The 16041-nt window shown below is 32.0% G+C and overlaps 1 protein-coding gene across 1 annotated transcript in view; it reads left to right on the top strand.

Annotated features, from left to right (window-relative positions):
• LOC128221441 (CD109 antigen-like) overlaps positions 1–16041 on the top strand; it is a 39932-nt gene that overhangs the window by 1192 nt on the left and 22699 nt on the right. The window contains exon 3 of the mRNA XM_052930049.1: positions 845–970. Coding sequence (XP_052786009.1) covers positions 845–970 — 126 coding nt within the window. The remainder of the gene's footprint in view (positions 1–844; positions 971–16041) is intronic.

Raw genomic sequence — 16041 nt, 5'->3', positions numbered from 1 at the left:
TTCTGAGGCCTTAAGTATTGTCATGAAAAAGGTGTTTCTATCCAAGCCTCTTACTTTGCGGGTTTTTTTTTATCTTTTGAAGGATAAGTCTTTTTGTTAGGCTAACCTGCGATAGATTTTCCCTTTTGCAAGGACTTTGTACTACAAGGGCACTATAATTGCAGAATATAAAACCTTCTTAGCACTTCGTGTTCCCTTTGTATTAACCGGACTTGCCTGGAAAATATTTAGTCATCATTTGGGATTGATGTGTAGCTAGTAAAAGTAAGCAATCAAGATATATTTATAGGATTAAAATATTCATAATTGTTTTAAAATTTGTTTTGCCACAATCAAAACATGTGACCCATTTGAATAATGTCAACAACTGTGAGATCCATCTTGCACACACTCAAACAGTCCGTCAGAATATGACGGTCCCTTCTGAGATGCCAAGAATATAATATTTCTGGGAAACAGTATATCGGCTATTGTAATATACTAGCAACCTTTTCCTTTGTGGCTGCAACTTAAGGCCTATCGATTGTAAAGAAGGTGATATGTGGCACGATGTTGTGCGCTAGTGTTGTCTAGTATTGAAGGTGAAAACCGTGTTCGCTAAGGAAACTCTCTTAGTGAGCACTTACTAAATTCACCAACGTCAAGGTCGGGAATTGAATCCGTAAAGCCTTTGCGAGAAGCGAGTGCGCTTACTACTCTGTTAACCGGAAACGGAGTGTTTCTCAAGATAAAGACAAACAAATAACCACATTCAATTGCCATTGTATTCGGGCACAGACTATGCAGCATTACACGTTACGCGATAACTTCCAAGTTGACGTTATATTCAATGAATGTTCTTAAGGATGGCAATGGAAACAGAATAGAGAAAAGAGGGCCGACCGCAATAACAGACGGTGTGATTGACGGAGCCCTTGATTTAAGCAGGGAACCTGTTTTTGGTGATTGGAAAATAAAAGTTAAAGTTCAGGTAACACATTGAGTATTGAATAAGAAATGTAAATATAATTAAATGAATGAAGTTTTTTCAGAAATAAAATTCTTTATTTCAAATAAAAGATACTTCAATGTGAAAAAGAAGTCCGTAATGTGAACAGCGAGAATGTATAGACTTTTTAAAGGCATATATCACAGTAAAAAAATTACAATTCGGACTTAACTGTTAACTATATACTCGTACATAAATAAAACAAAATAAATTAATACTGATATATCTGTTGTAGCAAACAACCGTTTCGAAGCAGTTTAAGGTGTACGACTATAGTAAGTTGTTGAGGCTCATATTTAGTGCTATTGTTTACGTACTGGATAATTTACTTAGTTAAGTTAGTTAGTTTAGTTAAGCCGGATTGAAGAACAACATATTTTAATTAATATCACCCACTGTTTCAAATTGCATGTGTCTTTATAAGCTTAAAATGTAACTAAGGGATTTATCATATTAAAGCCTAATTAGCCATTCCACAGTTTATGAAATAAAGCACGATTATTAGACTGTTTTATGGTCCAAATTGCTCTGAAATATCATTAGCAATAACCTTTTAAGATCATGAATATTCAATTTCACTGTTATAATAATTGTTTAAGTATGGTTTATTATTTACTCAATAATTAGGTTTTTCACCACAATAAAGAATAAACATACTTATAGAAGGTCTAAGAATTTAAAGTAGCATATGTTTTTTATAAACAATGTGAATTGTATAAGACACACTTTTCTGGATGCACAGAGGGGACAAGGTGAATTTTAATGAACAGAAATTCAAAAATACCATACATTGAAACATTTACTTTAGATTTAAAAAATCTGAAAAATATTCCTTTTTATTATTGTTTTTATTTCCAAGTTTTTTAATTATGGGAAGAACACTTGATTTAATAAACAAATATCATTAAACACTATTATTGTGAAAGTTAATTGTTTCATAGTTAATATAGGACAGCATCCGGTATAAGTTTGCTAATCCGGTTTCTTTTACTGATTTTTTTATTTCAAAATAGATTTTTCCTTGGGGGCACCAAGTGGAGTTTGGGTCTTTAGCGGGACTTTGGCAATTGGGATATTTTCCGTATGAGCTGAAATTGGGAACAAATAAATATGCGGCAAATAATCACACTTGAATTTGGAGCAGAAGATAAAAAAGTATTTTAGTACTAGATTATAAAACATTATTTGATTTGATGAATTGTTTCTATTGGAGAATGCAACAGTCAATTTCTGTAGACAATAAACACCAATGAGAAATCACAGATGTTGGAGAATACAGAAGTTGGAGGTGTCCATGGTAATGCATCTGTTTATAAATAAAGTTGGGAGGTATTAATATCCACATATAATTGATGATTAATTACATAATGTATATTATACAACTATTAAAGGGATTGTGTCACAGATTGGCATAAAAAAGGTTTTTTTCGGTAACGAATCTCAGAACAATATCTAGTAGAATGTGTTACGCTTTGTAAAAAAAGTACCAAAATGTATAAAAAATGTGTCGGAGACCGGGTTCGAACCCGCGTCGCCAAAATTGAAGACCAGTATCTTACCCACTGAGCTATTAAGGCTTAATCGGGTGACATAATTAAGCTTTACACCTACCTCGGTAATATCACGTGATAATACCGACTAGCCAAAACACGCGTAAGGAATGAATTCTACCTGGTAGGCATACCCAGTAATCTTTTTTTATGGAAACATACAAGATAACTGCTGAACTATGATACATTTTAAACGATGTGGTACTACAGTTAGTAAGTTTCAATGCACCGATGCCAAGTTTATATCATTTTTCGACAATTTTCTTTTTTTCGCTATTTTATCATCTGTGAGACAGCCCCTTTTATATAAAATAACATAAGTTTTAGTCTAAATTTGTGTATTCCATCGACATTTTCAATCTTAAGCATTTTCATAATAAACAACTGCGTACGTTCTTATTAAATTACAAATTTAAAAAAAGATAAAATTACTTGCCAACAATTTGCAAATTTTCATCAATTTCCTTGTACTTAATTAAATTCATTAACGACTAGGAGACACTAAATGTATGTTTTTCGTTTGACTCTGTGGTCAAGGATAAACCATGCAAGTATTATTTCTTTTCAAATGGGGCCCTTTGCACGTATGGCTACAGGGTGGATGAGAACAACCGGCACGCAATCACCTCCCTTTAAATCATCCAAGTTCCTTATGTCAACATCGGAGAAAATGGAAATGAACTTCGCTAAAAATGCACCACTTGAAATTGGACAAAAAATGTCAATTATACCCCCAAATCCCCTAATAACAAATCAATTTATTTTTGGTTCGAAGGGAGGGGCAATGTCAAAAGGCCTTAACGTTGCGCCTCTCTTACGCCCTTTTCTGTATCCACCCCTGCATTTCTTTCTTTAAGGGATATCACGCGGAAGAGACAGTGGTGGGGTGCAAGGAAGTCCGAGTTTCGAAGAGCCTGAATGGAAACCGTGCTCGGTGTAAAACACTGATACACGGGCACAAATTCCTAATTTAAAAAGTACTGAGAACTCTACTTTTCCTAGCAATACCATTTAGATTTTTAAACCAACTTTTATCGTCTGGCGTTAAAACGCGGCCAGTGATCGAAACCGCTACTTCCTGCAGGCGATCGGCGCCTTAAACACTTGGCTTCTGAGACAGTATTTATGCGTGATATCACTAGCAGATTATAGGATGGGTGCGCATCTAGCGCGTATCGCTTCCATCCCTTACATTGTCCAAATTTACATTTATGTCAATATCTGAAAAAAAAATCAAATTAATGAAACAAAATCAACTTTTTTATTCAAACGGATACAAAAAGTACTTCATACAGCTTTACGAGGAAAACATTTGAAATGTATATATATAGGTATCTTTCATATGAAAACATATTGTTTTGCAGTTTTTAGACATAGAAAAAAAATAGTTGGATTGGGCGGAAACCAAAAATAAAAAATGCCCATAAAAAGATTTCAATACAAAAGAAGAGACAAACTGACCTTCTAAAATGTATTATATATCTGATGATTATTTTTGCAAATGGAAATTTAGTTTATCATTTTTAATAGCTATTCCACGTTCAATATTGATTCGAAAATAGAAGTATTTTCAAAATTGTGGAAGTAATCAATTGTTGTTTTTTTGGTACAGAAATGTAGTATTTTAGATGTATAAATATGAAGTTAATGCAGCTATAATTTCTTTCAACGTTTATTCCTAATTATATAAACTAGTTCAATTCTAATAATCGTCTGAGTTGAGAAAGCGTTTCAAGTTATTCCAAAGGACTTGTATGATATAGCACTCCCTGAATATGTGGTTAATTGTTACATCAAAGCTGGAACACCAATTGCATCAACTAGAATTGGATTGTTAGAATTTAAATAGACATTTACGTATCTGTTAGTATATTAATTATCTTAAACTGAAAGGCTCGTATACATATGTCGATTGTTGCTATGTATGGCAGAGAATATACTTTCATTCAATTATGTGTTTTTAAAAGAGTTTTCCCATATTTGTTTATGTTTTATTTCAATAGTAATATTTTGATATAATTATACAGAAACTGTGTTATCTTTTTTGGGGTCTTATTTTTTTCCAACATAGAATTTTGATCAGTCAGAACTGTAATATCTAATATTTTAGTTACTTTATCATGTATTGCGGTATATTATTGATAGGTTATAGATACTTTAAAGTGTCACCATTAGGGATTTCGTATAGCAGTTGCATGTTATCAAAAAGAATAGAATTTCTTATATTTAAAGCGAAAGTATCCCCTTTTCGTGCCATTCTTTATAATATATTGTTTCATTATTACATTTAAATTCGGAGTTGTTCTAATTTATGACTTTTCTTATGTGTGTGTGTTGGCTTGCTTCTTTTTAAATATGTCCCAAGATAAAAGAATGTTTTGATATCGTTGACACAGATTACAATCAAATGTAAATATATAAATACTTGGTATGTTTATCAAGAATTGTTAGGTACCGCCTTGGAACGGTCAGTAAAATGTAAATTTACTGGGGAGTTTAAACCAGTTTATGTGCACAAACCTTACTCTTATCCCAACAATTCTTAATAAAGATAAAACGCGAAAGGTAAATCTTATCAAAGTATGCATTAACTTGAGGAAACTTTTCAATAAAACAAATAATAATAAAAAACGAAAAGGTAAACCCCAAGTGCTTCAATGATTAGAGATCCCAACTCTATCTGCAGACGGTTCTATGTGTTTGGCGTTTACCCAGTGTCATTAAATGTTTAAAGTTTTTGCTACTGAGCTGTTTTCTGTAGTTTTTCGCATAAATATGAACAACAGTGCAACTTCTGTTCCTTTAAGTCTGATAAACATTCTCTATTTTGCCATTTCTTTCAAAACTTAGGACTGTCGTGATCAATTTAATATAACTGTATGACTCTAAAAAGAAATAAAGTTTGAATTTGTTTCTTGATTTTGTTGGCAATTAAGTGTTAAGTTGTGTTTCTCTCTGAAACTGAAAGTTCAAGTGCAATGCACAAAATATCATTAAATCAATATTTCGAAATTAATATTAAGCCTGAAGTGTTTAATAAATTGTTTAGACAATAAAAAGTTCAAAGTTGTTTGAACTGAGAAGCATTGCAATTAATTTCGAAATAGTAATTATTACTAAATGGGAATATCGATTTGAAAAAGAGTACTGATAGGAATTATCTGATGGCAATATTTCATCAATTCACAGTTTTTTCTTGATTAAAACACATAGTACTCGCATGAACACTTTTCAATTAATCTCATTTTTGGCTCATATATATATACCTTAAGGTGAAATAGAGACATTATTTACCTATAGTATGAAATATGTAGATGTTATTAATTCGAATGCGCCTACTTAAAATAGATTCAATCATTCAGCATACATATGGTTTTTATCAAAGTTCAATAGGAACAGGTGTGTGCTTTTTGTGTCTTTGTTTACTTCATTCTCACATACACTTACTTAACTCATTGTAACGATTTGTGTTCAAAACAACTAAATTTTCACTTTTTGCAAACTACGTATACTTCTCCTATGATTGCTTTTGATGACACTGAGCCTACTCTTCAGTGGCTCCAATCAATTAATGAGACTGCTGTGCTGGTAGTTTGTCGACACATTGCACACATGGTGCGCCTGCCTGCCCAACATCCGACAAAATAAGGAATTCCCATAAAGAGCTTGATACTAGCCAATGTAACACAACATTTATCATGCTACCAGAAAATACGACGAATTTAATTTATAAGTATCTCAATAAAAGCTGTGACCGCCACATTCTTCCAACTATCCCACTAACATTCAGCAATCCATAGGCACATGGTGGTCACATGAGCTGGCTAAATGATCCATGTTTAATAACGTGTACTTGAAAAAATAGCAAGCTTTGACCCTTTTGAAGCGTGAGTATTGAACGCTTTTGGTAAATAACCACTATATGAGGCTACACACCAAAAAAAAAATAGATCTGTGGTTGCGGTTATAGAGAGGAAGATTTTCCAAATATCATTTTATATGTATATACAAAGCCCAGAACAACTAGGTCATGCAAAGTTTGACAAAAAACGTGATTTGAACAACCTTGTTCAACGACCACTACATGAGGATACCTACCAAATATCACTGGACTGCGCCTTGCGGTTTAAGAGAATAATTTTCAAGATGTCACTTACAAAATATATTAACAAAGACAACCAGATAATTCTGAGGCAGACCTTCTTTTGATTTTAGAGGCTTTACTTAAATTGAGTGAAGGACCACTAAATAAGGTCCACAGAAATATAACTCTTTTGTTCGGAAAAAAATGAAAACAAAATCAGGAATCTATTTAATGATTCATTCATTTATGTGTTAAAGTTATATATCCCGCAATGTCTTGGAGTTTTCATCTTACTTACAAGCGAAAGCAATGTCACATGGAATGTTCCTTTTATCTTTATTGTAAAAATGCAATAACCCAGACCACTGAATATTTAACAATACCAATTATTTTTCTAAGCGGCGTGCATTCTATACATGCTTTGAGTCATTGCGATAAGGTTTATGTTTTGCACGCCAACGCTGCAAACAATAAAATATCCATTCTTTCTTAACAATAGACATGGACGGATATGCTATTGGGAAAAAACACAGTTATTTTCATTTTCATTTTATCTAGAAATAATGTAATTTCTGTAAACTGCATAGATTATTGGAACAACGCTAACGAATATAATTTTAAAAAAGTTGGACAATAACATATTCGAGTAACATAAAAGACATGAAAGTGATCATACTAGATAGGTTTTTAAAGTGTGTCATGTTTCAGTGGATCTAGGGTCATAAGACTTCAAAATAAATGATAAAGACTCGCAAATCCGAAGCAGTAATATATATAATCAGATTGCACACAAGTAAAAACGCCAATATTTACGCCAAATCAGATTACAACTGACATATTATTTACTTCATTCGAGTCAATTATAAAGACTTATAACACGACATTATTAACTGAATTATCAATCTTATGTGGACATCCCAGCTTCATTTTCCGAACTTAATTCAACTTCTATAATGTGAAAATCTCCAAACTCAGCAATCTCAAACTGCTGTGATCAATCGTTGGCTATTATCTATAGTATTAGAATGAAGAATGTTCCTCAACAGGAATGTTTCTAATTGGATTTCTGTTTTACAACAAAAAATTGTTATATTATCTAGCACTTAAAACATAAAAAGAAACATAATTTCTTGCTCCAAATTCATATATTTGATTTTTTTCCAAATTTGAATTTATTGATTTAAAGAATTTGAGTTTGCCAACTTCCTATAGGAGACTTTACATCCAATTTGGTTGCCACCAGAGAAATGAAATTAAATGAAATTAAATTTAATATAAATAAAATGAAATAAAAAGTTTCATTCTTCTTGCAAAATGTTTTGGAAATTTCCTGATAATCCTTCATAGTTACCATCCAAACGTTTATTGAGGCACAATTAAAAATAACTTTTTGAATATTAGATAATAAGTTTGCAAGTAAACCTGATGTTAACTTATACCAAATGCTGTAATAGGCCAAAAACATAAAAAAGAGTGACCCGATTGCTTGTCTTTCAATCAGTTTTGTCCCGCAAATATTTTTTTCCGGATGTTTTTACCTTACACATATGTACTTGTAGTTACAATTACGTCTTCAAATAGTTTATTGTACTAAATCAATGAAGCATTTTCTAGTTGAAACATCACCATTAGTTCTTCTATCATGTGGTTTCAGATTATTAAAGTGACACTCTTATTCAAAATCAATACATACACATGTATAACAAACATCACTTTTGACAGATAAACCTTTATCTAATTACTAAATAATGCATTCATGGAAAATATTACCTTCTTTTAACAAGATTGTAATCGTGTATTTAATAGCATAAAGTGCAAAAATATTAATTGATTGGTAAATGCTAAAAGATTTACTGTGGTACACTATAGCCTAAGAGGTAGAAATACCGTGTTTAATGCTAATTTCTTTCGAATTAAACTCGATATCTTTCATAAGAACCATTATTTTTCGACATTTATTCATCTTTTTTGGAATATTAAAACAATAATATTAATTGTGGTAAATCTTATCTGGAAGTAAGAGTGCATCTTTAACGGTGAACCAGAATTTGAACATTGTCCCACCGTATATATTTCGTAAATTGCTTTGACAACTTATATTGTTTATGAAAGGAATTCTCATATCTGTAAGCATAAAATAACCAATCTATGGACTCCTTTATCAGGAAAATCATAGGTTGTAATCCTGTTTATATACTTTCAGTTTTGCCGAAGTTTAGTGTTGAACTGTCTTTACCACAAAACATTAAAACGACAGATCGAACCATACCTGTTTCGGTGAAAGCAAGGTAATTAGTTCAGACGTGTATTACGATTTCCAGAGCTATTTAATGATATTTCACACGTTTTAGCCAACCATGGGTGTTTTTACCTATTTCTCAGAGATTAAAAGCATTGAAAGTTAACATCAATCCTGTAAAAAAACGTTGTTACGTCTAGCAATGTTCCGAACAATCGACCAAATGATGTAAGTATACCGGTTGCGAGACACGTTTTGACGTATGAAGCGTTCTGACATACTCGTAGCACAAACATCAAACTGATCAAGGAACATATTGTAAGAGCAGGTATTATTGACGATGAACAAATCACTTGACTCTGCAACAGTCACTCTGAATAAAGTTCCAAACTTTTTTCTGTATGCATATCCAAATGAACCCTTTTTACCCTTTTTAACCTCCATATTGATAAAAAAGCATTTATCACAATGACAAAATGCAATTAAACCGAAAGTATGAATCTAAGTAAATCGCGAACAATGTCATTACGAATTTTCCATAAAGCTTGAATTTTTGAATACTTCAGACAAACAACATTATACACAATGCATTTACTTCAGACATACGACTTAATAAACAAAGATTTTACAAAAGGCAAACGAATTAATATACAATTACAAAAACGAATTTTGTCTGTGATTGAGAATTTTAAGCCTCTAATACATTGATTGTTGATTAAGTCACTTGACTTGAAATTCAGTTATTATTGAGTAATTCACTTGTCTGTTTTACAGCTTAAGAGTTTTTGTTAAATGGGTTTTTTGTTTGTAACATAGTAACAGAACATTAGGTCGCTCGTCGTGATTACAGTTTTTCCTGGATAAAAGTCATTTTCACCTCATTTCACTAGTTCATTAGGTGGATTGTTCTGATAAAAGTAACCGTTTGTAAGTCGCTCATCTGGATTACAGTCACTGTTTATAAGGCGTTTTGTTTGTTGCACAATTACAGTGTATTAAATCGCTCGTCAGCATTACAGGTTCAATATTTTGAGTAGCTTGTCTCGTTGCAGTCAGTGCTAACTATGTCGTTTATCTATTTATTCATTCATCCACCCGCCCGTCCGTCCGTTCATCCACCATCTAGTCATTTTTATATATTCGCTTGTCTAGATTACAAAAACTGTTTAATAAGTCGTTCCTCTGTTTTACTGGCACTGCTTCTTTGATTGGTCGTTTGGTTTAAAGTCACTAATAACTTAGTCGCTTGTCTGGATTATATTCACAGTTTAGTTCAATTCATACCAACACTTAATTAAATGAATTTGTGGAACATTATAAGGTACTTTATTTGAGGTAAATACAGATGATTTTACTTTACAGATATACCTTTAATAAAGACGTGTTTGGCAACTGTACTATTCAGTTATATGACAAAAATTACCAACAACACAATTTCCATTTGGAAAAAGAGGTAAGATATGAATAATGTTTTCAATATTTGTCGTATACTTAATATTGTATCTCGTGATTTATTAAGTAAAATGTAATGGAACGGAATCTTGATTTTAATGAATAATAAGTAATAACATTAAGTGTTTTAATTTAGACCAATCATTTAGTATTTTGATGATTAATTTACCACCAAAATGAACCGGCAACCATTGTGTAAGTAATTGATATTAAAAAGGTAATTATAACGTCTGACGCGCGTTTTTGAGAAATTTATCAAAATGCACGTAAATAAATATCTAAACATCTGAAAGCTTAATTGATGTAAGGAAACGTAACTACTGTATTTCTGGTTGTACCCTTTTTAAAAAATGTTTAATTTGAACTTTTGCAAACAGTTCTAAAGATAATGATGAATTTGACCAAGTAATTACCTAACAATTCAGCATTTCTTTCTTAATATCTCGCGTGTCTGCGTTCGTACTCCTGCTGTGACTATCGGTATTCAATCTTGCATTTGTTAATTCCCAATACCCATCCACTCAGTCAGTATGTTCTTTCCTATTTATATTGCGGCAGCCCCCTGTTGCTTTAGCACCTATGTTTTAGTTGACGACGTTGATATTTCTATATCTGTCGTCGTTTTTACAGCTTATCATTTCATATTATTTTCCGAGTATAGCTAACAATTACTACAGTTTCAAACCTATATTGAACGATGGCGCAAAATACAAATGCTTTCTACAAATTTAGATAAGAGGAACAACAAACTTTACTATCCAAATGCATGATCTACAGCAATATAGCCTTGTATATGGGGAAATTAAGATTCGAGCATTGGTAACGGATAATGCAACTGCACTTACGATGGCTGCGGAAAAAGATTTCAAAATCGAAGAACAAAAACTAGATAATTGGGAAATCAAACAAATACTGGATAGGGACGGATATTTACCAGGTCTTAATTACTCAACGATTGTGAGTTTTATTTATTTTATATGACATATGTTCGCTTTAAACTATCACTGTTTCTGTTATATGTTTTACCAGTACCATGATCCTTAATTTCGTATATCGTGATAATAAATCACACCACAGATTAATTACACATCTTGATAAGGTTTTGTTTACAGGTCCGTCTGACTAACCACTTTGACGCTCCTAATAAAGCAGGTGTATTTAAATACACAGCAACATTTCATTGGGTTGTTAAGATGACTTGTCCTGCTGGAACATATTTCAAAGAAGCATTAAACGTGACTTATACTGATATAAATGGCACCTCTGCATACGACACTTCTGGATTCGCTGTGATCACATTCCCGGTACCACCAGGGCCTATTGAAACAATCAATCTCTCAGTAAGTGTGTCGACTTTGTACACATTTATTTTTGTATTTCCGATAATATTCTATTCGCAATTCAACCGTGAGTTTACCGTACTTGATTTTTCCTGTATTGTCTTTACAAAATAAAGCGTCCAATAAGTTTGATATCCTCAAAAAAATAAAGACCATTAGAAAAACTGGATTAAAGATTGAACTGATCCTTTTTATAATCTGAAAATATTATTTGTGAACATATACCTTCATATATTTTTGCAGCGGTCTTAAACACTTGTTCCTAATACATATATTCAGTGATATATAGTTTTCTAGTTGGCATCATATCGACTGATTTAACATTAGGTCGCGACTTTGTGTGTATATAAATATATGAATAATTTTATAAGTTGAAGGACTGCACACATAGAATATGTCCCCAGTCGTCTATTACATAATAATAAATGGTATTTGACGAGATAAGCAAATATGTTAGTAAGCGAGACTTTGGTGAGTTTTTTAATATATATTTTGGAAAGCATTGTGCATTATATAATGACGAGCTCAAAATTAGTTTTATCATGGTGACAAAAAGAATTAAAACTACAGTTTTGGGATTGGTTCAGTTGACTTTGAAACTATGCCATTTCCAGCGCTGCTGCATTGCACAAAATAATGTAGTACTCGAATGGTTTTAAAACATTAAATATATCAGATTGTTTTAATTTTGTTTATACCTCCTTATATGAAATCTGTTAAGACTCTCAACGAAAAAGAACACCTTTTATTAACAATCAAAGAAATGGGTTAATTGAAACTGTGACGTCGGTACCGGTTAGATGACGTCATAGTTTTTAATATGTGTAAGACGTTTTATCCTGTTAAAACACATGACGTACTGGACGTAAAAGAAAAATCTATGAAATTAAGAGGAAACGTTGCGTTTTTAACTTAAGATTTAGATTGATATATGAAATACTTTATTCAAATTATTATATATATTATGCCTAAAATATAATTGTTTGCTTAGGGTAACATCCCCAAATTTATAAGATAGGGTAGGTAAGGATATTTTTAAAACAAAATTAAATACAAGGTATGTCATGAAGGTAATTTTCATGCAAGTGAGACTTTCTTGCAAAATCACTTCCACATATTGCTGTTGTGTAGATATTATTTAGGCAGGCAAGTGATGTTTTATTTCCATTTTTCAATCTGACAATCCATGCTTAATATAAAAAAAAAGTAATATTTTGTTTAAAAAAAATAATAAACAGACACAAAACAAGAACAGTGTCATAGTTTCTTTTTTTCAAATACCTTCATTTTGTGTCAGCTGAATCATCTGATGGCATTGCAATTGATTGTTTTATCTTTTAAAGATAAGGATTTTTTTTAACATGAGAAATTATATTAAATGTAGTGCCTGCTGATATTTTGTTCTTAAGATATTGATGAAAGTCATAATGAATTAAAACGAGCTGGTATTGTAGTGGCCTAAATTATTTGATGTTTAAATTATTACTTTGTAAAAAGGTCTGAGTTGGAAAGCACATTGTCCATTGGATAGCGTATCCAACCAATCCATTACGGCGTTCGTTACAAACGACGCGTTCATCTGCGTTTATTTTCTAGGTAGGGTCAGGTTACCCAAAACAAACATTTTTTTTTATATTGTCTGACCAAAAGAAAAATAACATGTTATTATCTGAACTTCGCAGAACGGCTCTACTTTGTAATTTCTTCAGAAAAAAGAGCGCCAACACATATGTTATTATATTTCTTCAAATGAATTCAATCTTTTCGATAGGTCAACGACCAATCTACAGGGGCAATAATGAACACAGGATTGTACTCGTATGCAAGACATCCATTTCCGCTTCTTCGTGTTTGGACAAACACACCTGATATTATGGTACGTTTATATAAATTCTTATGATATTTTGTTATCATATCAACATATTTTATTATGTAAAATGTTATGTGAAAAACTCACGTTATGATCACATTTGTACTGATAATATTTTATAATATTTCAAGGCTGGAGATATAATTAATTTGCATGTGGAGTCAACACAACCATTGGTTGGAAATGTCAACTTTGAGGTAACTTTGTTTCAGTGCACAAACTCCATTTAGAGAGGTACGATGTATATATTGTATATTGTAATTTATCATTACATACTACATCTTATGCACTTGATGCACCTACAGTGTTATACTATACCTAAGATATTCTCAAACGCCCCGGTATGCATTTGTCATTAGACATATTTTTAAATTTTTAATTCATTATATTGTTTTTCAATTATATTATAATGATGCAAATGCTAACTGATATTATGTGGTTGGGTCATAATCCTCTTTTTCAGATAATTTTATTACATGTGTATAAGAAAACAAAATTAAAAATAACTATGATTATGTACCTAATACAACATTTAAGCCGAACTTTGGGATTATCTAAAACAGAAAAGCATGTTGCACTATAAATGTCGTTATTTTTAGTTTTATACCAGCTTTGATCATAAATAAACATTTAATAATGTCCTATAACGAAACTAGAGGTATTTTGATTATATTGGAGCACAGCATATTGGTTATTAAAATTGAAACGAAAACAAATTCCATCATAACACATTGCGCAGTCTTGAACATTTACGGAGTTTAGTAAAATGAAATATTTTAAAAGTGACGAAAGAAAATAATACAAAATGTTTGCTGTCTTAAAGGAAAGAGTTGGAAGTTCCGTTGAGTACAAATATTTCCTCTCTGTTTAGTTCTACGCACGGGGAAAGATGATTAGACTTACAAAAGCACATGCCAGCAACTCAACGACAATAGATCTTAATGTTTCGATATCAGCAGACATGTTTCCCCGGTTGTTCCTCATGGTGTCACACATAACACAGTCCGGACACATTCTATCGGACAATGTAGTGATCCAAGTCCAAGGAAGGCCATTTCATAACAAGGTATTATTACTTTCAAACTTCCCCAATTACCTTTATTGTGTATACAGTTGTTAACGGATGTTCTACAGAAAATAACGAATATTAAAATGAAGACGCCTTGGTATCATGTTACTTGGTCGATAGAAGTAATGTGCGATACATTTCCGCATTTTGTTATTTTCACAGTACATTGCTAAATACTCGCTTTATGTTTATGTTGCGCTTGTCTTTGTATATTAACATTATTAAATTCACTCAGGTTGAGGTTACATATAACACAACGGTGACAACGCCTAGGCAAACAGTTGATATGAGGGTGAAAGCAGATCACGGATCGACGGTTTATGTATTTGTTGAAGACGAAAAGAATCGCTTGCTTGGGTCGGAAAATGACGTTTACGCGAATGAGGTATACAAACTGACAGTAGCTAATGTGTGCATGAGTCGTCCACTGGAATATAAGTAATAATACAATGAAAACCACAGGGACACGCCTAGTAGTAGAGAGCTTACTATAACATGAATGGAGGATTTAATTAGTTTATTTGGACATAACCTCACATTTGTCCTTACACCAATCAACACAGTATTAAGTAGTATATTGATATATATTGAGGTACAATATTCGAATGGTTAATGAAACACTCAGAGTTCAGTGGCGGCTGAATCTAGTATGTGATGCCATGACACATTTTTATCCAATCATTTAACACAGAGTTAAAGATACAAGCTTCATCAGAGCAAGCATCAATAATGAAAAATAAAACAAAACAGTTATTTATAGTACTCAAGTTTTGGATAATTTCCATGCAAACCAATTAATCATGCCGGAGCAAGGTGCTAGCTCTTAAAATGTGCAGTTAAGACATTCAGAGCCAACTATCTGACATTGTTCGCCTTATAAAAGTATCATAGTACAAACCAGGAAGAAAACACAATGAAAATAGAATAAAATAATTAAGATATATATTAATTCTGTCGATTAGCCTTCGAGATATAACAATAAAAATATTTAAAAAATCTTAATAAACAGTCTCTTATCAAAACCACAAAATAACAAAACCCATCGCGGACTGTGACAATACAAATATTTCTATATTACATCCGTCTTTGCTTCAGAGTAAGAGAAAAACTTACATAGCTATATTGGTTTTTAATGTTGGAAATTTAACATCAATTCTGCAGCGTATAGTTCTTTTATTTGTGATGCTATTGGACATATTCTTAATGTGTGTTAAAGTAGCATTACCTGGTTACCAACCATCAATTGTTTATTACAGATAATTGATGAAGTTCTCAGAGTATCACACAACACAACTACCAATCTCGAACAGAGAGGAGTACATGTAAGTTAATATTGTGTTTAAAAAAGACTTAACCAGAATTAACTTTTATGATATACCATTTATATGCAAACAAAACCGTATAGTTAAACAACACATCTCGGAGGTTGACCTTCCAGTTCAACAATAC

The sequence above is a fragment of the Mya arenaria genome, chromosome 16, assembly GCF_026914265.1.
Source record: "Mya arenaria isolate MELC-2E11 chromosome 16, ASM2691426v1".
Taxonomy (NCBI): Eukaryota; Metazoa; Mollusca; class Bivalvia; order Myida; family Myidae; genus Mya; species Mya arenaria.
This window is presented reverse-complemented; position numbering and strand designations above follow the sequence as displayed.